At 37.0% G+C, this 26,663-nt stretch overlaps 1 protein-coding gene across 22 annotated transcripts in view; it reads right to left on the bottom strand.

Moving 5' to 3' along the window:
* The window catches only part of CACNA1D (calcium voltage-gated channel subunit alpha1 D), a 165,734-nt gene that overhangs the window by 55,070 nt on the left and 84,001 nt on the right, over nt 1-26,663 (bottom strand). For 20 of the 22 annotated variants that reach the window (XM_040646100.2, XM_015292987.4, XM_015292996.4 and 17 more), the window contains 12 exons: nt 21,122-21,291; nt 13,423-13,510; nt 12,458-12,484; nt 9,675-9,835; nt 8,849-9,074; nt 8,450-8,657; nt 7,594-7,714; nt 6,374-6,488; nt 5,615-5,684; nt 4,982-5,051; nt 3,388-3,532; nt 1,549-1,678 (listed from right to left, as the gene is read on the bottom strand). In XM_040646100.2, coding sequence (XP_040502034.1) covers nt 1,549-1,678; nt 3,388-3,532; nt 4,982-5,051; nt 5,615-5,684; nt 6,374-6,488; nt 7,594-7,714; nt 8,450-8,657; nt 8,849-9,074; nt 9,675-9,835; nt 12,458-12,484; nt 13,423-13,510; nt 21,122-21,291 — 1,531 coding nt within the window. The other 2 variants (NM_205034.3, XM_040646112.1) reach the window with 2 other exon arrangements.

The raw sequence follows: 26,663 nt of genomic DNA, 5'->3' as shown, positions 1-26,663 counted from the left end.
CAAATCATACTTTTCAGTACTTTTTGAGTCTTCCAAATACCAACTCACAAAGTAAATGCTAAACTCTCTCTATGCAGTCATTCAATAGTGAGTTCCTTCCCTCTCCAAGCTGCCCAGCTGAAGGCAACACCATCATTCAAGGTAATTACAAGAAAAGTGTGCAATTCTGGTGTGTCAGTGAATATTTACAACATGAGGGCAATATTTTCTCAAAAATCATTCAAACATTTTATCTTCCTGTGCCCTAAAGAGGAATAATCCCTTCAATTCCCACCACTCTGGAGTTTTATCTTCCTACCACTGGCTCTAGTAACAAAAAGAAATAACAGCCCTTTAGTAACAATTTCAGTATGGTTCACCAGCTCTGTTTTTTGTATCCATTACCATGATCTATTCATAAAGTTACACTTGTCCAGTTCTACAGATATGGGAGGCACACAGTTGCTCTATATACTCCATGGAGAGTGCCTTTCTGTTTTTATCTAATTTTACCCTTGGAAAAAGTATTAGCTTTTCATTTTTTCCTAATGTTACTGAAAAAAAATGTTCAGGGAATGTCAACAGCCCAAAGAGTTCAGAGGCACCTATAATAGTACAGGGATACAAGAGCAAAGCAGCAGACAGAAACAGTATTGAGAACCAATACTTTCATTTATCCTTGATATGTGTCTACCCTCCTCTTTACATGAACTCAAGTCCCATTAGAGGTTGAAGGACATCTTAGTTTTTTAGTTCTATAAGATGGCTGTTTCAGCCTTCAGAAGCTAGAGCACCAGTTGAGGATAAGAGGAATTCAATGTTTGACAAATCAAAACTTTTTGTATTGAGTTTGTGTGCTGGAGTGTAACTATGGTTTTAGCTTCATCTGAAAGGAACCTAGTTTGTGCAGTCTGCAACTGCTCTGCAATGCAAATGTGAGCACAATACCTGGGGCAGTAGTAAGATGTGTGTCAAAACTGCAGAAAAACTCGTAAGCAGAATTACTTCCTTAGATACAGAAGATTAGCACTTTGCCTACTGTCACGTTGTGGCCATTCCCAAGTCATTAAAAATCACAAGTTTGATTGTCAAACACCTTGAAAATAAGTTTAGAGTTTTGATTATACATTTATTTATTTTTTGATTGATTTTGGAAGGTCTTTCTATTGTAAGAGGTGGAAGAATTTCCTCTAACAACATGGCTAGCCTGCAGATCAACATATATGTAAGACAGGAGAGATCTCACAGTTCTGTCCAAATCCCCACAAACCAGTTCAATCATATTAGCTATTTCGTAGCTAATCAGAAGCATGCACAACTCACAATAACTCGAGAAGCTTTCTCCACCCCTAATGCAGAATAGTTGTACTACCTATGATGCTCCATCAATAAACATACTTGTCTCTGAAAGATTTATGTTTTTTACAACAACAACAAAAAAAAGCAAATGTTTGACTTGGAAAAGGAAAAGGATAATTTCTTCACTTGAAAATTAAAAATGAGGCACCAGTCCCAAAGGTTTATTATTCTATGAGGAAATATTTATAGACACAAAATTGATAGGCTTACATTATTTCGAAAAGAGTGGCTGCGAATCGGATCTTCTGCTGCTAGGGAAACACTGCTCAGCATGATGAAGACAAGGATGAGATTGGTAAAGATGTGGTGATTGATGAGCCTGTGGCATCCCACTCGAATTCTGCAGAAGAGATACAAAAATATACCAAATGTGCAAATAGAATTCAGCAGATGGCTAATATACAACATGTTTTCTATTACTCTGCCAAAAATGACAGATCTGGGAAACCATCAGCAGCTAAAACATGGTGTAAATGCTGAAGCTATTGCTCTCTTATGTAAAAACTTAAACAAATTCAAAATCCAGCCCCCCAGTTGTGAAAGTGCACTTATCAAAGGAATAAGGGAGATAATTTCCCAGATTATGAATGCCATTATAAATTCCAGTGTTTATACCACTGTGTATGTAGATAGACATCAATGTCAAATGCCAGATATTAAGGTTATTTAGATCTCAACTGTTCTTTGACTCTTAAAGTTGATGAAATTCTTAATTAGGTGAGATGTGTTTAAGTTTAGAGATCTTGTTGTGTTACTTAAAGACTCCAATCAAATAATAATCTCCCTTGAAGATTGTTTTTTGCAGAATCATAGGACCAGTGTGTGCTGAAGATTATAGAGCTGCTAGGATTCAGACAAATATGAAGTAGGACTGCATGTATGCTTACAGTCACTGAGCTGTAGTGCTACTGAGCACTTCACTGGAGTTGATCCTGGATTAAATTGGCAAAATGGAAGGATCTTGTTCATAACTGACTAACACTAAGGTTGTTTGATATATCCTTCTGAAAAATCGTAAGTTTCTCAGAGGAAATTTGTTAAGTAGATTATTTAAGTACAGTTAAGTAAGACGGAGATTTTGCCCTGAAAAACCATATAGAATTACTTGAGAACAAAAGGAAACTGATATGTTCAACAAGTCTATTGTATATGCATTCATCACATGTTCTTAAAATTACCAGACTAAATAGATATCTTTCTAGCTTGTCAAAAAATTCTGAGTATCAGATAATCCACAGAATCAATAAGATACAAGCCCAAAATATCAGGCTTGTATCATCCTTTAACCTTACCTGTGAAGACCTCTGCCATGGAGGAAACAAGGTTCTCCTGTACAAATAACTTTTAAAAGCCCTGCTATGACTGCCCGTGAAATTGCTATACCTGAATGTAACAGCTATCTTCAGTCCTTTAGGAAATGAATTCCGTTCACTTGTTCACTTCCATCTAGCAATCAGTAACAACTTTTACTGACTAATGAAGCTTGCTTTCCTCATCACTATAGAGTCTGCAATGCTCTGGAGTTAGATTGAGTGGTGAAAGATTTCAGTTCCCTCCAAAATCTAACTACTCTTGTTTCTGATTTTTTAAATAATCTGTCAGTGTGTTTTAATTTGGATAAACACTTTCAACTGGGAGGATACATACCTCCTTCCTCCTTCTTGGCCCTTACATTTTTTCCTCTCTCTCACTGCTACAAAAACATGCCATTCTTCCCATGATTTCTAAGAATCCTCCCTCATGCAAAAATCCTCATATCTTATGTCAGATCTTTTATATCCAGTGACTAGCAGAATAGCTGGATAGCAGACATTAAAAGGTACTTTTGAGACCTATGCAGGCTTCATAGTCCATACATAAAAAATGCTGCCATTGACAGTGGGAGGCAAATTAATGTATTTAACAAATTATTTTTATTTATCAAGTCACTTAGAAACCAATTCCTATCTTGTTGCAGATATTGCTGTTTTATCCCCACACTCAGTGCAAGTAGACCTACTCCTTTGCCACTGGAGGAAGTAAAGGAGAGTATTTCAGAATGATATTTACGGATTGGTGCTGCTGAAAATGAAGAAGGCACTCCCTTCAGGGATCGGTGTTATCTTCTCCTTCATGTTTAGTTCTGATATTCTCCGGGGACGTGGGCCTGCTGGTACCTCAGGTTCATCCTCCTCATCTTCTTCATCTTCACCTACTATAAATTAAACATTTATTTTACTAAAAATAAAAAGGATTAATTTCTTTCAAAACAATATAAAATTGTATTAATATATATACACATGGCTTACAGGAAAAAATATATTTACACAGCTTTATATCACAAAATTATATACCACAATTTTAAACATTATGAAAAAATGTGAATGAATCTATGAATACTCAGAAGTCTGTGAGGGTGGACAGGTTTCACCACAGAGTACTGAAGGAGTTCATAGATGTTATAGTTGTACCCCTCTCAATACTTTACCAAAGGTCTTGGGATTCTGGGGAGGTCCCTGAGGACTGGAAATAGTGTTAAATATAGTGTCATCTACAAGAAGGATCATAGTAAATGAGGCTATGTCTGACTGGCAGCAAGTCACTAGCAATGTCCCCCAGGGGTCAATTCCAGGGCCAGCCCTGTTCAACACTTTTATCACTGATCTGGAAGCAGGACTGGAAAACATCCTCAGAAAGTTCCCTAATGATACTTAACTGGGAGATGTTGACTCTCTGGTAGAACAAGAAGTCTTGCGGAGGGATCAAGATAGACTAGAGCATTAGACAATCAGCAAATAGCATGAAATTCCACAGAGGTAAGTGCCAAGTTCTACACTTGAAATAGTAGAGTCTGGGAGATGAATGGTTGGAGAGCAGCACTGCAGAAAGGTATCTGGGGGTAGTAGGTGACCGCAGGCTCAAAGCGAGACAGCTGTGTGCCCTGGCAGCCAAGCGTGTAAACCATGTTTGCAAACATAGCACAGCCAGCTGGTCAAAAGACGTGATGCTGACATAGCCTTGGTGCAGCTTCACGTTGAATAATGTGTGTGCTCTGGGCTCCACAATATAAGAAGAAATGCAGGATGATCTTGAAAGCATCCAGAGGAGGGGAACAAAGCTGATAAAAAGACTGGGGGGCATATTCCATGAGGAGAGGCTGAGGACTCACACTCCCTGCTCCTGTTCCAGGAGCCCCACAGAAGCTTGAACTCTATAAGCCCATCCCTGAGCTGTACTGTAGGACTCTGTGCAGTTAGATCAACGAGTACTCCAATGGGAATGTAAAAACAGATTTCTGTAATAGGTGTCAAAACAATCAGAATGGATTTTTAGAGGTGCTGGATAGGAAGATACTGAGATAATAGTGACCTTCAGCCCTGGAACGTCTTCTTACTGCCAAACATTTCAGAATTTGCTTTCACATCCAGGTTATTATTAGCACAAGAGCCTTCAGGCTCACAGTATTAACCCTCATGTTTGTACTGTTAAAAGAGCTAAAGAAAAATGTTGTAGTTAGCAACTCAGAGGCCCATTTATCCACTGGTAACAGAGTACAATTTAATTGATTTCAAAGGATAGGATTCAGTGTTCAGAGAGAGCAGTTTATGATATTTTAGCTAACAAATTTAAATGTTTTTTTGTCTTCGGACTGGTATTCACGTACCTGGTACATCACAGGGTGGATAGGGATCTTTATCTTCATCCTCTCCTTCTCCATATTCAGCAATTGTCACCTATGGCCATGAAAGAGGAGAAAATAGTTTTCAGTAGAGCTTTGCGTACAGAGTTTAACAGAAGGCAGAACAAGTAAGACTTTGAAGTAAAGAAAGTCACTCCCATATTTAGTCTGATTTTTTAAAACAGGGTAACCCTGAGAAGAGAGAAGAGCTGACATTTTAATACATATATTTAAAATATGACTTTTTCTATAATATCTGTGTTCTTTTAGCTGTGCACATTACAATCACAATATGACCAACAGGTCTGGTAAAAATCACTAATAATGGTTGAAAATTCAACTAAGAATTCATCTTTCACTAATCTCTTCCACTGGATTTAGCAGGCAAAATACATTCAGAGATCCTAAAGTAATCACAAATTTGGCTTTCCCTTCTTTGGATATTCAAATCAAAAGGATTTTCTGGGCTAACAGATTCCGCAAAGATGCCAAGCATCAAAACTGTTTCCTTTCCCTGGAAAAAAATGTACGGATGATGACTTCATAAAAGAAATCACATAAATAGCAGGCCTGAAAAGTAATTCCTTTCTAAACAGACATATTTTAAAAAATAAACACCTTACTATCCTTGGGCTTCTTTTGGTCACCTTCTGACTTCTCACTTTTTTTATTTTCCAGACTTTCTTTTCTAGAAAATACAAACAAGCAAAAAACAATTACAATGCAGTCATGTAACGATAGGAGATCTAAAAGCATACTTTTAAAAGTTGAGTATACATAAAAACATACAGTAAAAAAATTAAGTGATATTTAAAGTGATTTGCACAGAAGTGATCAAAGTTATAAAATCTACTGCATTTGAACACACTTGATCCATTTCAAACACTACCATTTTGAATTTAACTGCAGAAGTTAATCTCTAAATAATTCAATGCATGATCGTTACTCCTTTCTAGATGGATAAAATGTGCCCTTGAACTCAAATAACTTGCATTGACTTCAACAGGCAGCACTAATCTTGAGGAAAGGTCATTTTCTTGCCTGTATAAGGCTTACAGAACTGATTCCAAATGGTCTTTTTCACTGGCAAGAACAGATACATTCCTGTTCTAATTGTACAATAAATCCTACCATTGTGATGTTTAAACATCAGTTGGCTTATCATTCTCTCCTTAGATCATCCTGTTTTCCCAGTCACTAGCCAACTTTTATCTAAAATCACTCTAACTGGGTCTTACTTTAATGTCAAGGTAAATTCTGTCCTTTGTTTCCCAAGTCCAATAAATTTCATAAATAGTGAGGGCATTTATGCAAGAAAGAACTCATTTCTCTCCTCCTCCCTTCTCCTGCTCATCCATCATGCCTGAGCTGTTTTACCTTGCATTCTTTTTCCTTTCCTTTTCTTCTGCTTCTTCTTTCTGAGCTGTATTTAGACTTTCAGCATCTGCCAAGTTATCCACAGCAATGGCCAAGAAGACATTTAGCAAGATATCTATTTCAGATCATTTTAAGGACATTATGCCTTACCACACTTGGTTTAGTTTATTATCAGTATAAACACTGACAATGTGTGAGAGATAAATCCCATGTTCCCAACCTTAAGCGTAGAGATGGGTGATGTTGTAATGTAGTACAAATACCACTCACTTAACAGACTAGAATAATACTTGGTGTAAAACCAAGTAGAGTTCCAGAAGGATCTCTGATTTTAAAATAATGCAATATTTGCTATTTGTTTGTTTTTAAATAAAATGAAACTTAACTTTATGTTAGCCTGAGCATGTTTCAAATACAAAACATTGTCTTTTGAAAGTCAAGAATGTTCAGACATTTTGAAAAAATTATTTCTATAATGCTCTGTCTTCTGTGTCTATGAAAATCTATATCAAATTTTGTACTTCAGCCTGTATCAGTTACGCACAAATACTGATATAAGTACAGTGTAGTACAGAAAACAAAATGTTTTTGCCCTTTTATTACCTCCTGACCTTTTAAGAATTTAGTAGTATGACACTAGTTTCTGTTGCTGTATGGGACTATTTCCAGCATACTGAAGACAGGGAAGGGAAATGCTTCAGAAGACTTAATCCTAACTGACTCAACATTCCTCCTTGTCAATTTCTCTCATCTGGTCCTTGCAGTATACAGTGGATCACTGGCTCCATTGTCGGGATGTGTCAGACCTAACACATCTACACAAGTGCCAAAAGGATGAACAGGAAAATACTGTCACAGAGATCAAACTACATCCATTCATTTTGAGGAGAGAGATGTCAAATAGAGACAAGCAGGAAGAATAAGGTTGTTTTCCCACTGAAGAAAGAATATATATATATTTTTTTGTTCCTGCCACTGTGGTGGTAGGAGATGCACTTAGAGATCCCTGGAATCTCACTTTTTTTACACTCCTCATCAAGGAATGTAAAGAAGAGGATTGCTCCATGAAGTCAATTCAAAGGACCGAGCACGTGCAGAATGAGCATGCACGTCCATTGCAACTTACTCCCTTCTAAAGAAATCTTGCCTGTGCCCCTGCCATGGTTAAAACCTGGCACACAGTTCAATTTGGAGATGTTTCCATGAAGCACAAAGGATACAGTTACCGCAGATGAAGAGGATAATGAAATATATGCAGACTATCATGCCTGACGATGATGGGCCACCATACGCCATTATGCCATCATACATAACAGCATTCCAGTCTTCACCTGTTAGAATCTGAGAAGCAGATATATTATTAACAACTCAACATCAAAAGGAGCAATAGAGACCTATGTTTCCTCTGCTCAAAATACACAATAAAGCTAACCTTCAGTATACAAAAACTACTAGTGAGGGGATAGGAAGCAGATACAGAATTGAGTCTTACATTGCCTGCCTTAAACAATCACCTACAATGTCTGAAACCAAACACTGTGGTAATGTGCAACGTCTGCAAAGCTGAACATGGAAATGGTTAGAAAGATGGAACCGATTAGCCTGATCTCTAACCTTTAAAATTGTAATTAACCCGGTAGTGTCTCTTTAAACTTATTTCTATATTATAGTAAGTGATATAAACCCATATGCAAATATGCCCTCTAACAATGCATCTCAATTTTTCCATAGGGAAAAGCTGAACTTTTATATAGTTAATGAAGTTAAAGGAAACAAATCAATGAAAATAAGACAACATGCCACCTCTTTTTCTAAGTGTAAATTTGATGGACAAAAAAGATTTAATTTTGTGAAGTAATATGACAGCTATGTTGCATAGATAGATCAAATAAGACATGAAACAAATGGTACAAATGGTGCAGAATTACCAGAGTACTGAATTTAATGAGCAGAATGCTACTTGAAGTAAACTGAATAAATAGTATTTGTGATTTTGCTTTCAGGCAACATGATCACTTAAACAGTTCTGCTGATCATCAAAGATAAAATGTTTCATAGGGGATGAAAAACAGTTACCTGGAATACAGTTAAAAGAGCTTGTGGAAAATTATCGAAGGTGCTCCGTTTTGTTTGAGTTTCATCAAAATTAAATTTGCCTCCAAACAGCTGCATTCCAAGCAACGAGAAGATTATGATGAAGAGGAAAAGCAGAAGCAACAGTGAAGCAATGGACTTCATTGAGTTTAACAAGGATGCTACCAAGTTGCTCAGGGATGCCCAGTGCCTATAAATTAAAACGCGTGTGTTAACACACACCGAAAAAAAAAAACAAAAAAACATAACATAACCAACCAACCAAAAAAAAAACAACCAACAAAAAGAACAGTAAAAGAGCAGTGCATGATGAAGTATTACAAAAGAATTGCTGATCACCCTTCAGCTATCCCTAAAGTTAGCAGTATTAGTTAATCTTACCTTGTTACTTTAAAAATACGCAGGAGACGAACACAGCGAAACACTGAAATTCCAAGGGGTGACATAATTTCCAACTCCACCAAAATGGTTTCAACAATGCCACCACAAACAACGAAGCAATCAAAGCGGTTAAAAAGAGAAACAAAATAAGCCTGTAGACCCAAGCTGTACATCTTTACTAACATTTCACAGGTGAACAAAGCCAGAAGAACTTTATTTGCGATATCTGGAACAAAATATTAAAAAAAAAAAATAATATGATATTTCTGAATTGTCTCATAGCTTCCATTTTCATTTTAACATCTTAATACTATACTTTCTGTAAGGCCTGTTGCTTAAAAAAAAATAAATGGTTTTATTAATTTCATTTATTTATTTTTACTTTGGACAGTATTTGTTGCTTAACGTGACATGTTACACAAGGATGCCCACCTTCCTGCCACCTAAGTACTGTTTCGTTTTTCCAACATGTTGGGCAGTTCATGGCTGCTCAACTCACAACTTGAGTCCACACTTAAAATCGAACAATACAGCCTACAGCATGCTGTGCCAATTACCATTTTCTTCCTCATCTTTCAAGCATGATTTAACAACAAAAAGTACAGGTGTTTGCAATTTAGTATTGTCCAATTTTTAGCTGGTATGCAATTAAGCTGTGTTATGGAAATGGAAGTCTAATACAGTCAATTGTTTCTCATATCGGGAGAATATGTGCTTTTGGGTGGGCTGAATATCTTCAGAACAGCAACAAACAAAATGGCAAAGTATGAAAGATATACAGAATGCAGTTATTCGCAGTTACAAACAAGACAATTTTTGTTTGTACCTTGGATCTGGGTCAGCCAGTCAGGTTGGTTATAATGTTCCGATGAGATAGTTAATGTGTTCAGAAAGACCAAGACAATAACAAGCCAATAAAACGTGACAGATTTTACTGCAGCTCTACATTTTCTTCGATTAAATCGATTCCAGCGACGCCAGCGTCGACTGAAAGTTCAAATAAAAGTAATTTTTTTATACAGAAAATGCATGTCAACTTAAAGAAGGTTTTGTCTCTGAAAAAATATAGTGCAAGCATACACGTGTGAGTAGGTGCATTGATATGAAAACACGTAAGGTAATTCAGTTACTTGTGTAAATTATTATCAGTTGAAGATCAAGGAGTGCTAATTTCTTATTCCTCTTTTAGATTTCGTTGAGTATTTTTAAAAGTAAACCACAACTTTGGGAGTGACAATTATATTGAACTGGATTCAGTACTTCATTGAGTAACAAGGCAATCAAGTAACCTGTCTTCCCAGGCCCCATAAAATTAATAGTAGCAAAGAAAAACAACAAAGCAGAAGAAATAGAATTGAGATTACACTTTGTCTCAAAATGCAGGCTTTAAGTTAAACTATGCAGACAGAAATAAAAATGACACTAAACAGCTTTTGAAAATTGTTACAAATAACTAGGTGTACTGGTTATCACTTCCAGCACCTGAATTAGCAGATAATGTATTGACTATACGTGAAGTTAGAAATACTTTAAATCTCTCAGTAAACAGAACCTATGTACAGTAATACCACCATAAAAACATCTGAGTTGTCAATGCATTCAGACATTAACTTGCACACCTTAAACTTGTAGCGTTGGAAATAAATACATGTTTTGATTGGTACAGAGATGTTTCAGACCTTTGCAGTATTCTAACTCTTTAAAGGAAAAATGCCCTGTCCTGACCTGAAGTGACGCTGCATTCAAGAACACCCTTATCTTGACAGTCCTTCGCCTACAGCCAGCAATGGGAAGGCTCACTTACCAGGTAGGCAAAACAGCTTTTCTTAGACTTACAGAACACTCTATTTTTGTGATAAAGATAATATTGTTTGGATCTTTCTACTCATATGAGCCAAGAGCAGCCTCACTGCCTATGAGTCATCACTCTTTAAAACCAATGGGACTTTTCTTCTCCAGGGCCTGTGGAATCAGTGACAAAATGCTCTAGCTAAATGGTGCACATACGAAAATGCTTCTGAAGAGTGTGCAATGGCATGCACATGTACAAATGCTTGAATGATATCAGCATACTAAAAAAGAAATTATAAAAACAAAAAATCAAAAAAGGAGAATAACAGTAATGTTCTACCTTCATTAGCTTAGAATAACTAAAGAAATAAGTAAAAATAATCAATAAGTAGATGGCTTGCTGTGACAAAAGAATTTGGGAATACACAAAATCAGAAGATACATTAAGTGAATTTCTCACAATAGTTTTCTATTTTTCAGTAACCATTCCTCCCAATTACAAAATACTAACATCATTCTGGGAGAAGAATGGAACATAGCCTTTTATTTTGAAGAAAAAATTCTTTTTCATAAATTTGCAATGACATAACACTGTTTTATGAACTTACGAAGCATTTTTCACAAAATATAGCAGTTAAATAAGTATTCAAACCACAAAGGACACTTTTAATTGGTACGGTTTGTTACAACAAACCAAATTATTCAGCGTCTATGTTCTCATTAAATAATTTATCACTTTTTCTTCATAACTATTCATGAGTAAACCATTATTCTCACAAATATGTTCCCAATATCACTTTCATTTGCTCAAGCACTCATGTTTAGGTTGTCCTTTAGGTCCCAGTCACAAATCTGAAACCAACTTGGAATGGGAAATCCAGATGTACACCACGACTGAACTCAGCATCCCATCAAGTCAGTCACCACAGCCTATGAAGTTAAGCTTGGTTATCTGCAATACATTTGTATTTTCTATATTGCTAGTAGATCTATATAAAACTAGCAACATTCATTTTCAGATTATTTTTTATCTGTGGTGTTTCAGAATAACATGACACTTTTTAAACTGTACTCTCTTGCTCAAACCACATGTGTAATTCTTGTATCTTTGAATTTGGAGTACGTCCTGTTTTCATTAGTCAGCTCACAGAGATGTAAAGACTGACGCTCAAGATAAATTCTTTCTGTAATTGTGGGCAATAACATCTGTGCAGGAACCCTTGCCTTCACTACTAGAATAGAAAAGCAGCAGCTCTAGTATCAAAACATCTCAAAATGATCTGGAAGATTACAAATCGATCATATTTACCTATATATATACATATATATATACATATATATATATATATATATATATATATGCTAGAATAATTTGTGGTTGATATAAACTGCCAGATAACTGCTATATCTTTCTAGGATGTAATACTCTTAACCAAGTACCCATCTGACTCATCAGAAATATATTTCCAAAGACTAACTTCAGTTATCACTTGTGGCACAGCAAGTAAGGCACATGATAAAAAGTATTTTCTACTTTTATCCAAAAGCAAAAAAGTTCACAGTCAAACAAATGCTCTTGACAAATTATGTCCTGAGTTATTTTGCCCTGAGACACAGTGTAATTCCATTGCAGAACAACATTCCTGAGGCTGGAGTAAGAATCAGGCCAGAAGACTGAAAATTAGACCAAGATTTGGCATTTAATATAGTAAAATTTAAAGTACAATCAATAAAGAATAAACATACTAGACCACAATGATGTTTAAAATCTACCAAGGAAAAAAAAAAGCTATTGAAAAAGAGAGGAAAAATACTGACCTGAACTTGGATTTTGAGATGGTTTGACTAAAGGAAAAGAAAAATAAAATTTTAAGAGTACAGAAAAATTAGCTAGCACAAGTTCAATCTCTTTGGAATGATGGAATTTTTCAAATCAACAAATTGGAATTAGATACACATAAAAATAAACTCCCCAAAATGCTTTGTGAACACTAAAATGTTACTATCTGTTATTTAATTTCTGTAATACCATTCTAAAAAGCTCCACAGATATTCTAAGTGAAATAAAGGCAATCCTTTAAAACTAAGTAAATTATCTGACAGCGTAAAATATGCTGGGAAAGCAGGAAAATCTTTGCAAACAAACAGCAAATACCATTGTGTACAAAATTTCCTTACTGCCTGTTTTGTTTCATTTTGAATCATAATTACATTCAATAAAAGCTTACAGGAAAACATGATGCCATTGGAACTTTAGGTGAGGGGGTGTCCTGGTTTTGGTTAGGATAATTTTCTACCTAGAAGCTAGTATGGTGCTGTGTTTTAGATTTCGGATGAGATTAATGTTGATAATACACTGATATCTCAGTTGTAGTAGAGCAGTGCTTACACTCATTTTAGGACTTAGAGCTTCTCATGTTGACTGGGGGGCTGGAAGGGTAAAGAACCAGGACAGCTGACCCAAACTGGACACAAGGATATCCCACACCATACATAGTCATGCTGAACAATAAAAGCTGGAGGGTTGGCTGGGGGAGCTGTCACTGCTCAGGGACTGGCAGGGCATTGGTCAGCAAGTGGTGAGCAATTGCACTGTGTATCATATTTTTGTTTCTTTCTTTCTTTCCTTCCCTCAAACCACAAGTTCTAGCACTTCTACCTTTTTAGCTCTCTCTGCTCCATCCCACTGTGGGGGAGCGAGCCAATGGCTGCACAGCGCTGAGCTGCCCACGGGGCTGAACCACAACACAAGAATGTTTCAAAACCATCAGTGTTGTACTCACCATAAGCTCCCACAGCATGCTGGGTTCTCTCCTTCTCCACTCACATTCTCTGTGTTCACTGACTCGGTTTCGCTGGTGGGCATGCTTGCTGTTAAGAGACAGCAATTGTTTCAGACTGATAGCCAAGCAGGGCATTACACAGCATCTGACCTCCTGCTCTATAACAAGAATACCTCCATATTTTGCAGATCTAATGAGAGCTCAGAAGGGCTGAGGAATAGCAGATGAAATTAAACAGACACTTCATCAGTCCTTCACATACAGCAGAAGAAAGCACACAGAATACCAGCGTGTATTATAACTTTTTGCTTCGCTTCAGTGATTCACCATAACTGCATAAACGCACTACAGAACGCAGTGTAGAGAAAATTTGGAACAAAGAGAACAGTAACTAATAAATAAACCAGTGCTAGATTCTGTGACCTTTTAAGTGTCCTGTTACCACTTTGGAAATGATTATCAGCTGAACACTTGCTAACACACTGCTAATTCCAAGAAATGCTACAGTTCCTCTGAAAATAGGGACTTGCACTTTGATCATATGGGCCACGCCATGATTTTAATTCCATTATGAAATTATCAAGGCAAGACATCAAAAATTAGTTGTGCCTGCAAATATCATATGAGAAGTCAGGAAGGAGCACTGGGAATGTCAGAATAGGTACTACAAGGGACTCTAGCAAAAAGGGGGCTGTTACATTTGTACCACATCAGTTAATTACTGCACGTGGTGGATCACAGAGCAACTGAGGTTGGAAGAGACCTCTGGAGGTCATCTGGTCCAATCCCCACTCAAGCAGGGATCAGAGTTAGCAATTGCAGCAAATGATTTATTAGACAAAGCTCACTTGTCTATTGTTCATCATCATTTACTTCTACCAATGTAGAGTAAGTGTCAGGGAAGGATGAACAACCAAAGTTCTCGGTACTTCCTAGGGGGGAATAGTACTTCTACGCAAAGGAAGAACTGAAGGAAAATCTCAGGAAAAAGACAAATGTCAAATTAATGTTTCTGGCTTATATAGTAGAAATACCATAGCGAGAGAGAGAAGGTGGAAAGTACCGTAGAACAGCAAGAAAAGAAAAGCATAAAATAATATCTTAAAGGTATTCTGGGTTGTGCCTCCTGATAGCTTGTTGCTTTTGGGATATATATATTCCAAAGAATGTGTCTGTAGACAGTAATGAAGGCAGAAGTGCTACAGTGCCTCTTTCTGTACTAGATCTCCCACTATTTTGGTAGCTGAAAGGAGGCTTGAAGTGGGCTTTATTAAACACATTAATATAAGTGAGAATCAAGCACTGAATTTTCTGTTTTGTCTACAAATCAGGTACAAAATGGGAGCTGTTACTGTTTCTCGATAGCCTCCATATTGCCTCAGTACTGACCTAGAGATACATGCTAGTGGTCACAGGTAGGAAGGTTTACATGCTCATCAGTTCCATACCTGAGAAACGGACCGATCTATGCAGCAAAAGCTGAGAACCTGCCCCCACGGATGTAAGTCACCCCGGTATGAAATGCTAAACACAGACTTGGCATAGCAAAGGAAAATACAAAATATCCATGCAGGTGTTTGAATAAAACAAGGCACTCCAAGCAGTAAGCACAGTAAAACTTTTTTTTCACAAGGTTCTTCTGTTTTGGTTATTCTTTCCAAATATTAATTTATGATATATACAAAAAATCCCTTGTCAGCACCTGCAAGTGCCTCAATTCTAGTATTATGTTACTGAAAGTTAGAAAAAAAATGAATACTGCTAGTCCTGTATCAACTTCACAGCTTTCAGTCATGGAGTTGAAAGGAATTTCATTCAAAACTAAAGCAGGTAATCTTCATTGGTATCCCAATTGAATATTTAATATTGTCAATGTTTTAAGAAAAAAAAAAAGAGAAAACTATTTCAAGCACTGTCTCAGATGTTCAGAATGAAGAGTTATTACTTTTCAATGCCAATACCTTTCGTAATAAATGTAAAGATTTTCTCTGTCTAGTAAAGAAACAGCTCTTTTGCCATGTGATATCATGCTGTTAGGAAACATCCTGATAGCCACCAAGTGAACATTTTAGCACTTGTGAAGGGCAACTGCACACGTAAGAGTGCAGAAGGCTCGTTTCAAACATTGTTATTAAGGATTGCTCTATAAAAACAGAGCTAGGCTCACCTTCGCAGTAAGTTTTACATGGGCAACATGTGCAACTGCCTTTCATGCTCATGTCCAATACACCAACCCTTCCCTCATCTAGGAGTACTACCCAGAATACAGTCATTCAGTATCACACAAATGCTATTCATTTTGAATACATGACAAATAATTTTTTAAAAATGTATAAAGTAATATAGTTTTAATCCATGTCTACCCAATGATATCAGCCCTTTTTGAACACGGCTGCATTAAGAAAAACAAATTTCAAAGACAAGAATCTTTGTTCTTATTGTCAGTTCTGTAGCTCTTAAATACAGCCAGGATGTCACCCTTCATTTCAAACAGGGTTCTACTCTAGCTTCATTAGTGACTTGCAGGTGCTGTGTTACCAGAAGGGAAGAGAAGACAACCTATGACAGTTCAGTTGAAATGAGGAACACAGCTACCATTATCTTGTAATTTGTATGCCAACAGAAAAACTTGACAGAAGTACTGAGAAATGCAACATGTGGAAGTCTAGCTCCAAGAATGCTGGCAAGTCTTTAAACCTTTAGCTGGGTGGAAAAAGCAAGAGCACTGAATGACCGCATTCACTCTAATGCAAGCAGCTTGGCAAGTCTTCAAGTCTTGAAAAAACTCAGTGCCAGGAGCACAGCTTTGAGAGAGTGGTGCGTGCTGGGCACAGCACACTGAGGGCCAGCTTTGAGCTCTTCAAATTGGTACTCCAGCACTCCCAAGAAGATAGCACATTTTATGTATGCGTCTTTTTTTCCCCCCTTTATTTTAAAGGAAAGAATGCTTGCATTAGGCAGTATAGCTAACCCATACAGCTTGCAGCTTGATACCTTCCTGAGGATAAAGAAATTAGGTCAAAAGTATCAGCTATTACATTTTATTTATGAGGATAAGAAAAGAGCTACTGGAGAGAATCTTATGATTACTAAACATGGTGCTATACTGGCAACATTCTAAAGCAAACCTTGCAGGATGCTCTCCTTGTGCCTGCTAATGACTGATTGGCTAATAATCCCATGGTTCCATAAACTTCAATATTGTTTTAATTCTTTGTCAAGTCTGTACATTGATTTTCTGAAATCTTTATGCCAAATCTTTGAGGTGGTCAGAAAGGAAATCAGAACAAAAAACCCCAGAAATGAATTTATCAAAAATTCATCACAAATTTCCCTAAATCTACTTTATGTCCAGAAAGCACATCAGAAAGAAGGAGTTCTCGCTGCTCTGACTGTGAAGCACCTCAGGATAAGTTCAGTTTATGGAGAGGCTACCAGGAAGTTACGTGACACCATAATGAAGCATCTGCTTACACAGTGCAGATGTACTTTGGTACTGCCAGCATTCATTTTTGTGGGCTCTCTCTTTTTTTTTGTCAGCCCTTAAAAACTCCAGATAGGTTGAAATGGTTTGGTTACAAGACAGTGGAAGGAGAGTGAAATAATCCATCCTACCATACATGAGTACATAAATAATTTTAAGCTGATTCAATATCTATTGAAAACGAGTCCATAACATTCTAGCAATTCCTGACTTAATCTTATGCATTCTGTTAAGGACCAGATTTGTAAGCCTCAGTCTGAGTCACAATAGTGATCGTTTCATGACAGCAAGGATATCATTTGCTCGAGAAAATCTGTTTTACATGGGACTAAAACCAGATCTCCTAACTGCTGTCACTGAGATTATGTCAAATCAATACATTCACCAGTATTTAAAGGGAACAGATCTGAAAGTATGTATCACACTAGAACCCTCGTCTGTCTCCATTGGGGGTAAGAGAGGAAATGAAGAAAACACAAATTACAGAAAACTATCAATAACTGTTGTTAGATTCTACATTAAAAGTAGAATTACAATAGCACATACTATTATTATTATATTATAGCCATGCTATTTTAAACTTGCAGAAAATTATAAAGCTTGTGACATATTCTCATGGATTTTTTCACACCTGAATTCAAAGCATATTCTGTATATGGTATCTTTAAAAAAGAAAGCCTGCACTTAAATAAAAACATTCAAAGTCACTTCAGTTAAAATCTAAACAGATTAAAAACTATGTTCTAAGAAGGCAGAGCACTGCAGCATCAGTCTATCAGAAACATGCACTTAGAAGAGCAGAACTGCATGCACCAGTGTCTCCATGCTGTAGATGTATATGTCTGTGTTGCAGAAAATGCATATAATATGTGCTTTCAAAAGTCATCACATCAAATGCAGAGAAAGCTCAACTGCAAACTCAAACATGTTTTACCATGTTTATTGGAAGACCGGCCAAAGCAACTAAGTCTGCTTTTCTTCTTTTCTTCCATTAAGTCAGCCAGTGTAACCCCTTCGCGTTAAGTACATGTAATCCCAGCATTTACACAGTAGATGGCAGCAGTTGCAACGCAAAAAAATAAAAACGTGTCCATATATACAGCACAAGCAAGATTAGACAAAACAAACTGAAATTGCCGACGGAACAGCTATTCAGAGCTACAGCCCCCACCTCTCAGGATTATTGGAATTTGAGCTAAATTCGAATTCCTTTGCAGTCAAAGGGAGATTCTTTTTGTTGACCTCAGAGTAAACAGCTATTAGCTCATATAAATATAACAGCTAGTCTTTTCCTAGAGACACAAAGCAATTCTACTAGCTAAATTTCACCTCACTCACAAACAAGTAGCGTATTCTTACAGTTATACTCTAAACCCAAAAGCTTTCTCTGGAGTAACTGGATAGGTAGCTCATGCTCGCTCTCATCACACCTTGCCATGCAACATGATGTGCAGCAGATCACTTCTGAACGCAAGACAATATAAGATGGAGTGCTTGAGCAAACCTTCCTCCTTTACATCTTGCAGCAGTTGGTACTAAAAATGAAATCCCCAGCCCCATATTCAAGCACACACACATAAACCCAGAGGAGTGCTAGGAGACTATTTGCTGGAAATTTCCACTCAACACACACGTACACAAGCCTGCTCAGTGCCAAAGGAATGCTTGCAGATCAATAGTTCACTGTAAAACCAAACATTGAGCTTGCGCAAAGCATTTTTTGAACCTTTTATGACTCAGCCAAACCAGAAATGATTTTTGTGATGTGACTGGAATGCACAACTTAGAGACCACTCCAGATAATTGTGTGTGTGTGCTGTGTCTGCTTTGTGGAGGAAAATTGATGTTAAGATCAGTATCTTGCCAGAAGCAGATCACAACATCTCAGCCACAATTAAAGGCCCAGTATACTGAAGCCTTTACCACCCTGATCTCTTACTTCTCTTTACTTCTTAGAACAACATCTACAATGCCAGCAGAGTTGCAGAAGCAGGAATCACACCAGGTCTGCCAGCTCTCTTTATGCTCTACTGCTAGAATAGTAGACATCAAGCTGATGGGACTAAAGAGATATCCTGTAAGTATACAAAAGCTGACCACCTGCAAAGGAAACATTATTCATTGAAGAGCAATGCTGTACTGATGACCCCACAGTAAATTCATTCACAAAGATCTAAATAATTTCAACTACTTTTCTCGGAAGTCAAAGCAATACTGCTAACCTTTGCTTTGTAGGGGTATTAGGACCAGCTGACAGGCAAAGTATTAGGGCTTTGAAGATACAACACATGAAGTGTTCAGTAGTTTTACAACGCTGATAATAAGGCTTCTAGTGCTCTTTGGTATTTCACATGTTAGTAACTTGGCTTTGATGTTTCATATTTTAAATAGAAGCCACCATCTGAAATTCAGTTCTTGGGATTTAATTAATTAATTACATCTCCTATCCTATTGTTATGCTGGAAATCTCTTTCAGCTCTTAAATTACCCCAGAATGCCTACGTTAACAATTTAGATTAAAAAGCTCTCTCAAAACCAACAACTAAGCAAACAAGTATTTCTGATTTATGAAAGACCAACATGATCTATAAAGTGTTTAAGAAATGCTGGAGAAAAGGGTTCTTCTGCAGCATATTAACAAGCAGACAATTGGAATTGGAAGGATGCAAAAAGTTCCCAGGGATTTTGCCTGCAGACCTGCAAACCAAGTCGATGGCAACTACACATCACAGCACAGTTGTCCAACACTGTGCAATTCTGACATCATCCACAACCCTGCGTGGTGGAGTTGTATTTACTTCGTAAAATATCTGCTTATTCAAGTCTCAGTTTAAGGATTGTTATGCATATTATGCATACCTTCCAAACAAAATTATTAACAATAACTAATATAGTCAACTCTGTGAACTCCTTGGCTTTTACGTCCTGCTCTAGATACAACTCATTTCTACCTGTAAAGTTCTATCTATTTCACATTTCTATCTGTAATGTTCACTTATAAATCAGTGCATTATAAAAACGTTGCTCCTATCTTCAACAGTCAGTATTTAAGCTTCTGAAAAGGACTATTGTTTTCAAGAACAGTTCACAAAGTAGCAGTGCTAGTGCAAAAAAAGAATTACAGTAAAAATGAATCATTTCAACACAAAAAATGTTGTTCTCAGTTGCCTTTGACAGACTACTTGTGACACACTGCTTTACATATACTTGCTGTAGTATAAACTGAATAATAAGGTGCTATTTAAAATCAATATCTATATTGAAATTTGGGCTTTAATCTTACATTCAGTATTATACCAGCAACCTCTATGCTCTCATTTATGTACAGCACTAGAAGTTCCCTTTCCATTTATTACTATGCAAACACAGCTAAGAAACTAAAATACCTTATATAAAATTATAGCATTAAAATACTGCTATTAATTAAAATTTCTCACATACAGAAACAAGGTGATAACTTCTAGTTTTTGCAAGATCACAAAAAGATCACTAACTTACTTCTTTATGTTGGGACTGCTCAGAATCACTAGAAAGTTATTGTGGTAATAGACTACTATTTCCATTACTCACTACTATATACACCAATGCACTGTAAGTAAGTGATTATAATTATACTTCTTACCATTTGATAAAAGTGCCCCAAAATTTCCCAATTTCTAATTGTATATGCAAACTTCTAGTAGAAAAGATTTGATATAACAGTATTCTTGAATATCAGAATGATCAAGAGAGTTGTTTACTTACTTCAAAACTCAAAAACATCCTATTAACAGGGGGTTATTTATCTACTGGAGTTTTGACTGTATACTTCAAGCTTATTAAGTCATTGCTTCTATTACATGCAACTACACATAAACACATATTCTTCTTGATCAGGGATTTATGATGACACTTAGTGGTATGCAGCTTATATGCATTAACTTTTTAGATATCACAAATAAAGCAAAGTTTTTCAACCTGAGTAGACTGAGTGCAAACTAAGAGTTGTACGTGGACAGGCCAGAGAAAAATTCTAAATTTATTGTAAAATTCTAAATTTTTTTCCATAACTTCAAGTACCAATATATTAATGGACATGACTGTTCTGCTAATAAACACTTGTGCAAACTTAAAATCAGAGAGCAACACCAGCTAGGCTGCATTCTCCCCAGCGTAACTCACTGAAAGCAGTCAAACCATTCCACACAGAATCAGCACTGAGTAAAGAACACATACTGTTCCGTTTCCCTTCTTCATCAGCCTCTTCATCATTCTCAGGATCAATGTCTTCTGCCTGTGTAATCCAGTCTAAATATCCCTTCAGATCTTCTTCAAGCTGTTGTTTTTCACGTAGCTTCTGAAAGTCCCCTCGGGCCTTGGCTTTTTCTCTTTCCTTGGAAAATTCCCTATCAAATTCAGATAAAGCAGAAAAAATACTAATTGTCAGCTTGCCAGGCATTTTGATCTAGGTCTTGACATTGCAGAATAACATACTGACATAGAAAATGAACTGCATCAACCACACAGAAGATTGGAGAGTATTTTGAAAACAAGACAGTGGTGCAAAGAAGTCACAGCAAATCCCCATTGTACTACATCAGAACTTTCAGAGCTCTTATGATCTAAGTGAAAATTAAACAAGATTCTCAACTCTTCCAAGATGGTTTATATGCCACCATTTGTTTATACGCTCTTATAAATAGTTTTAAGGATCAACTGTGTCTACTGGCTAAGAAGATAAACTGGATTGCATGAATAAAGTAATTTCAGAGAGCTGAGTTGAGTAACACTTTCAGCAAAAAGGAAATTCTGATGTTTAGTCTTAAAAAACCTCCTTCCTCTTCCAGCTATGACTCACTGTCCATGTCCAAACATACATACTGCCACGTCTTGTTCACAGAATGTCACTAACAAGCTCTCTATTACACCAGGCAGAGACACCTGTAGTGTTTGAAATCTGCATGTTTTGCCCTGTTATTCTCTGTAACAGATCCTGGAAATTCTGTTTTCACAGATGAGAACTGCATCTCTTTCTGCCTGATCCTCTGCCTGATTGCTCCCATCTCAAGAAATATACGGCATTTGACTTTGCCTAGTTTAACTTTGTGATTTGGTCCATTGTCGTGGAATGACCCTTACATTAATTAAGTCACACTCTTTGAGAAGAGGGATGCAAAAGATGACCTTCTGAGGAGCCTTCCAACCTGAACCACCCCATGAATCTACAAGCCCCATAAGAATGAAGTAGGACAACTAAGCTCTTGCATCACACTTCATACACTGACACCGTTAAAACATTCAGTGTGATACGCTAATACACAGCCTCCAAATGCATGCATATATGCATAACCCACTTTGCTAGAAGGATCAAGCATCTTCTGACTTATCTGAGTATCAACCTGTTTGATGAGGGGTAAATAAGCATCTTTTGAACTATGTTGTAACAAGGTACTAACTCAAGATTCAAAATTAAGCTTTTTCCAACTAAATTATTTATCCTATGATAAGGCTAAATAAATCCAGAAAATGGCTATAACTATTTCTATTACTATGGATTTACAATTCCTTTATTTACTGTGACCTTCCAATTGAAAATATCCCCTAATTAGCACATGTTCAAGTGGAAATTTTTAAAGCACTGAAAATGCCTTCGTTCAAGTTAAGAAAAATGTTATGAAATGCTTGCATTCAAAAGTGTAAGGCTTGCAAAATATTTGAACATGTTAAACACAAGTATCTATATGCTAACAAAATTCAGAAAAAATAATAGAAAGCTTTACGTTTTTTGAAAATATTATTTCAGCTCCACGACATACAATCCTTATCTGGAATTGTAGATGTATGATCTTCACCTTTCCTATTTTTTCTTACTTTATTTTCAATCTCCAAACATCATCTAAACACTAAATTCATGCTTTGACATCAGTAAGTTTAAGAGTTAAGTTCTTTATATGCAATTGTTCAGAATTTTATACTTCTGTTATGTTGAAGAAGTGAAATACAGCTGCAAAGTCTGAGAGACAGACACTACAACTACAGCTAAGAACGTCATGCAACAAAAATTAGTTTTGGTGCACGGAGATAATTCTGTTCTATCTGATGGTACCTTAACGTGGCTGAAGAACGCCAGTGCTTGCTTTGCATTTGCTGCCCTTCGCCTCGCATCCAAGGGTGAGGTGAAGGCCATCTCTTCACAAAAACGCTTGTGAGAGACAGCACTCAGCAGATCTCTATGAGGGATATCTGCTTTAATTAAAATTTTAATTTTTTTTTTTTTAAGGATTTCATTGTTTTGGCAGCAGAAGTCATATGCCTGTAAGAAATTACTGATTTATGCAATCCTGGGTTTAGGCTCATCTTAGAGTATTAAAGATGCTGTCCTTTACATCTGACTGGGGCAATGTATACGTGACTGCACCAGCAGTACATTTGAAAAATAGAACCATCATAGCATACTATGAAATCAGAAGCAATAACCTTTGCTAGCTTTTGCTCACTATCCTTGTTTCGTCTCTTGGTATCTTTCATTAGAGTGAGGAATTTGTGATTTGTGTGGGTAAAGTAAAATGAAAGCTGCTGTTATTGTATGAGAGTCATTGTAAAATTAAACAGTTGGCAAGACTGCTACTTTGAACAGCACTTCACCCATGACTGAGCCCCCCTTTAACCTTGTCTTTATATTAAAATAGCTGCATGCAGAGGATTAAGCACAGTTTTTATACACAGAGATATTTATGACCCTTCCCTTCAACACAGCACAGAAACCAGACATTAGACTTGGTTAAATGCTGTGGCAATTTATCAAAAGGGAGAGATGTAGAGGTGCTTAATTTCCACAATGTTTAAAAATTTTACCTTAATTCTAAAAACCCAACTGTTTGCAGTGCCCTTGCTCAGCAAGGACCTACCAGTCAAACTGAGAGATAAGGGCATGCATGGGCAGTGGAAGAATGGACGTGGCCTGGGAAAAATACAGGGATGGAACCAAACTTGTCAAGGGATGTGATAAATAACAAGAAGGAATTCTACAGGTAGATTGGTACCCCATGATAAATGACAAGGGAAAGCTGGTTACAACAGACATGGAAAAGGTTGAGGTACTGAATGGGTTCTTTGCCTCAGTCTTCACAGGCAACCAGACTTGTTGTGTCTTTCAGAACCCTGAGCCTAGGTGGGAGCTGGGGGAACAAAACCCCTCCCACTGTAAGGGAAGAGCAAGTCCAAAATCACCTTATGAGACTGAATGTGTATAAGTCTATGGGGACTGATGGCATGCATCTCAGGGTCCTGAAGGAACTGATTGATGCAGTTGCCAAGTCATTCTCAATCATATTTGAAAAGTCACATCAGTCAGGCAAAGTCCCCAGAGACTCCTCTTACACAAATACTATGTATAAGAGTGGAATTAAATTGAACTGGAAATGAAATGATTATCCTGTTAGCAGAGAAAAATGTATTTTTTCCAAGAAAAAACAAGTTAATTGAAAAAGTCGGTGGAGGTGAAGTGAAGGAGAATTGCTGGCTCTTTAAAACTGCTGATAAAGATATTTAGACAACAAAATATTTGGATATATAGACAAATATGCAGATATTGGCTGGTTTCCTGGAAGGAGGAGTAAGACAGCTGCTTGTGCAGCATTTCATGGCTATAGAGTGTAGGCTAGTTCCAGGGCAGAAAGGAAAGGCTCCTGGTCATGTGGGCATCATTAATCTGAGCATCATTAGACCAATGGCCTGAACTGGCCTCTCTGACTGTGATCAACCCAGTACTCAGCCCAGAAGCCTATGAAGATGACAGGCTTAGGAAGTTGTACATTAATTGTGTTAAGTGGACCTCCACAATGTAAATATTTGCTTTCCCAAATGCCTGTAGTAAGGGCTAATTTCAAAGTAAATATTTCATTTTGTTTTGATAAAGATGACCTGGATCCGGTACGTGAAAGTGTAAATTTGAGTGTTGCTGGTTTTTTTTGTTTTGTTTTGTTTTTGCTTCGTTTCAATAACTTCACAAAAATTGTATTCAAAGAGATGTTGCAACTGTGGTAACACTCATAAGGGCCTCCCCACTAAAATGTGATTGTAATCAGTCTCCACCCAAATTGTTATAAATTGAAAAACCCTGAGAGGCTACTCTCATTTGATACACAAGCAGATATGAAACAGAGTGCTGCTCTATCTCATGTGCATCACTGAGGCAGTGATGATAGGAAACAAGAAGTTCCACTTCTCAGTATAAACCAGGATGCTGCTTCTTGGCTGGCTGTGTTACTGACCTTGTAAACGTATGCAGCCAGAATGAGAGAGACAATTCATCTACTGCCGTACGTAACTTACTGTACACAGGGTCTGCTACATGGAAAGTGTTATGAGAACGCCATATGCAGAACTGTCACCCAGACATCCTAGACCCTTGTTCATTCACAGAGTCACACAATCACAGAAATGTACTCACAGAAGTACAGTGTTGGCCACCAGACTCAGAAGAGGTTTTACGCAGCTGTAACCATACCAACCAACAAATCAGCAGAATCACCTCAGAGAACTCAGACTGCACTGTGAGCACAGACAACAGCTCCTGCTGGGCCTACTGTGTAACCCAGGTGTAAAGAGATATTTTAAAAGGTTAAGTGACATCACATCTTTAATTACTGGATATTTGTACATATTACCCCTTCTGTTAAAAATAGTAAGAGATCATAGGCTGAATACCACTGAATTATTTCTGCAGAAACATAAGCATTGCAGAAATTTTCCTTGAGCAAAGAGAATCAGGTCCTTGACATGAAAATGCAAACTGTTATTATCTATCCATAGTTATGTCTATATAGTTAGTCAACAGTTGAGAAAATGTATACTGTATAGCGTATTGTGCCAAAGAGGCAGTGGAATCATCTGCAGGAGCAGCAAAGTGGGGAACAATGTGAAACAAGTAGCAGTGGAGAAACAAAACTGAGTTTTACATTAACATTTCAAGATGTGCCCATTCTGCCCTGAGTAGAGACCTGCTTGGCTCACAACACTGGATTTCTTAGAGGAAGAACTTGCAGCACCGAGGGCAGGTTCTATTCCCCAAAGCATGTTCAACCTACCGTCATGATGAGCACTGCCAACCAAGTTTTTAAAATTGATATGTTTTAACTGCCAGGAGCCCATTTCACAGGACCCATACTAATAAGATAATATGATGTGTACTAATAGGATTTCTGTTCATGCTCTTTTATTAAAGAGTACTGAATTAGTCCCATAGATTTTAGTGGTCTCTGCTTAGACCAGTTGGTTAGTTACTACTGCATACATCTGAAAGAATTTGTCATCATCTATTGTCAGCATATTCAACTGATCTGTCAAGAATATTTCCTTTTTCTTTGTTGTTGTTGTTGTTGTTTTTAATATTTGTGTATTTCAGTTTTATTTTTACCAGCCACAGAGCAATCAAAAGCAACACACTTCAGCTCGTAACCTGCTGAGATCTGGAGTTGAGTTCCCTTTCCTCTTTTTTAATATACGTTGCGTGAGGGAGTTAAATTTTTATCCAGATGTCTTTCTTCTACTGAGCTTTCCCTCTGCTGTCAAAAGGAATACTGTCAAAACCAGTTTGTATCCCTTTTGCTGAAAGACTATGGTTGACAGTTCACTGCCATTTTCTATTTTGTACATCATTATTCAAATGTCTTTTTCTGTGATTTTTTTCTGTGTATACTGCAGACAATTCTTAGGTGTATAAGCTCCTTTGTACCAATATATTTTACATTACATTAATTGACAGATGTTGCTGGCG

This window comes from Gallus gallus, chromosome 12, assembly GCF_016699485.2.
Source record: "Gallus gallus isolate bGalGal1 chromosome 12, bGalGal1.mat.broiler.GRCg7b, whole genome shotgun sequence".
Classification (NCBI taxonomy): domain Eukaryota; kingdom Metazoa; phylum Chordata; class Aves; order Galliformes; family Phasianidae; genus Gallus; species Gallus gallus.
The sequence above is the reverse complement of the archived record's forward strand: the minus strand, read 5'-3'. Positions and strand labels throughout refer to the sequence as shown.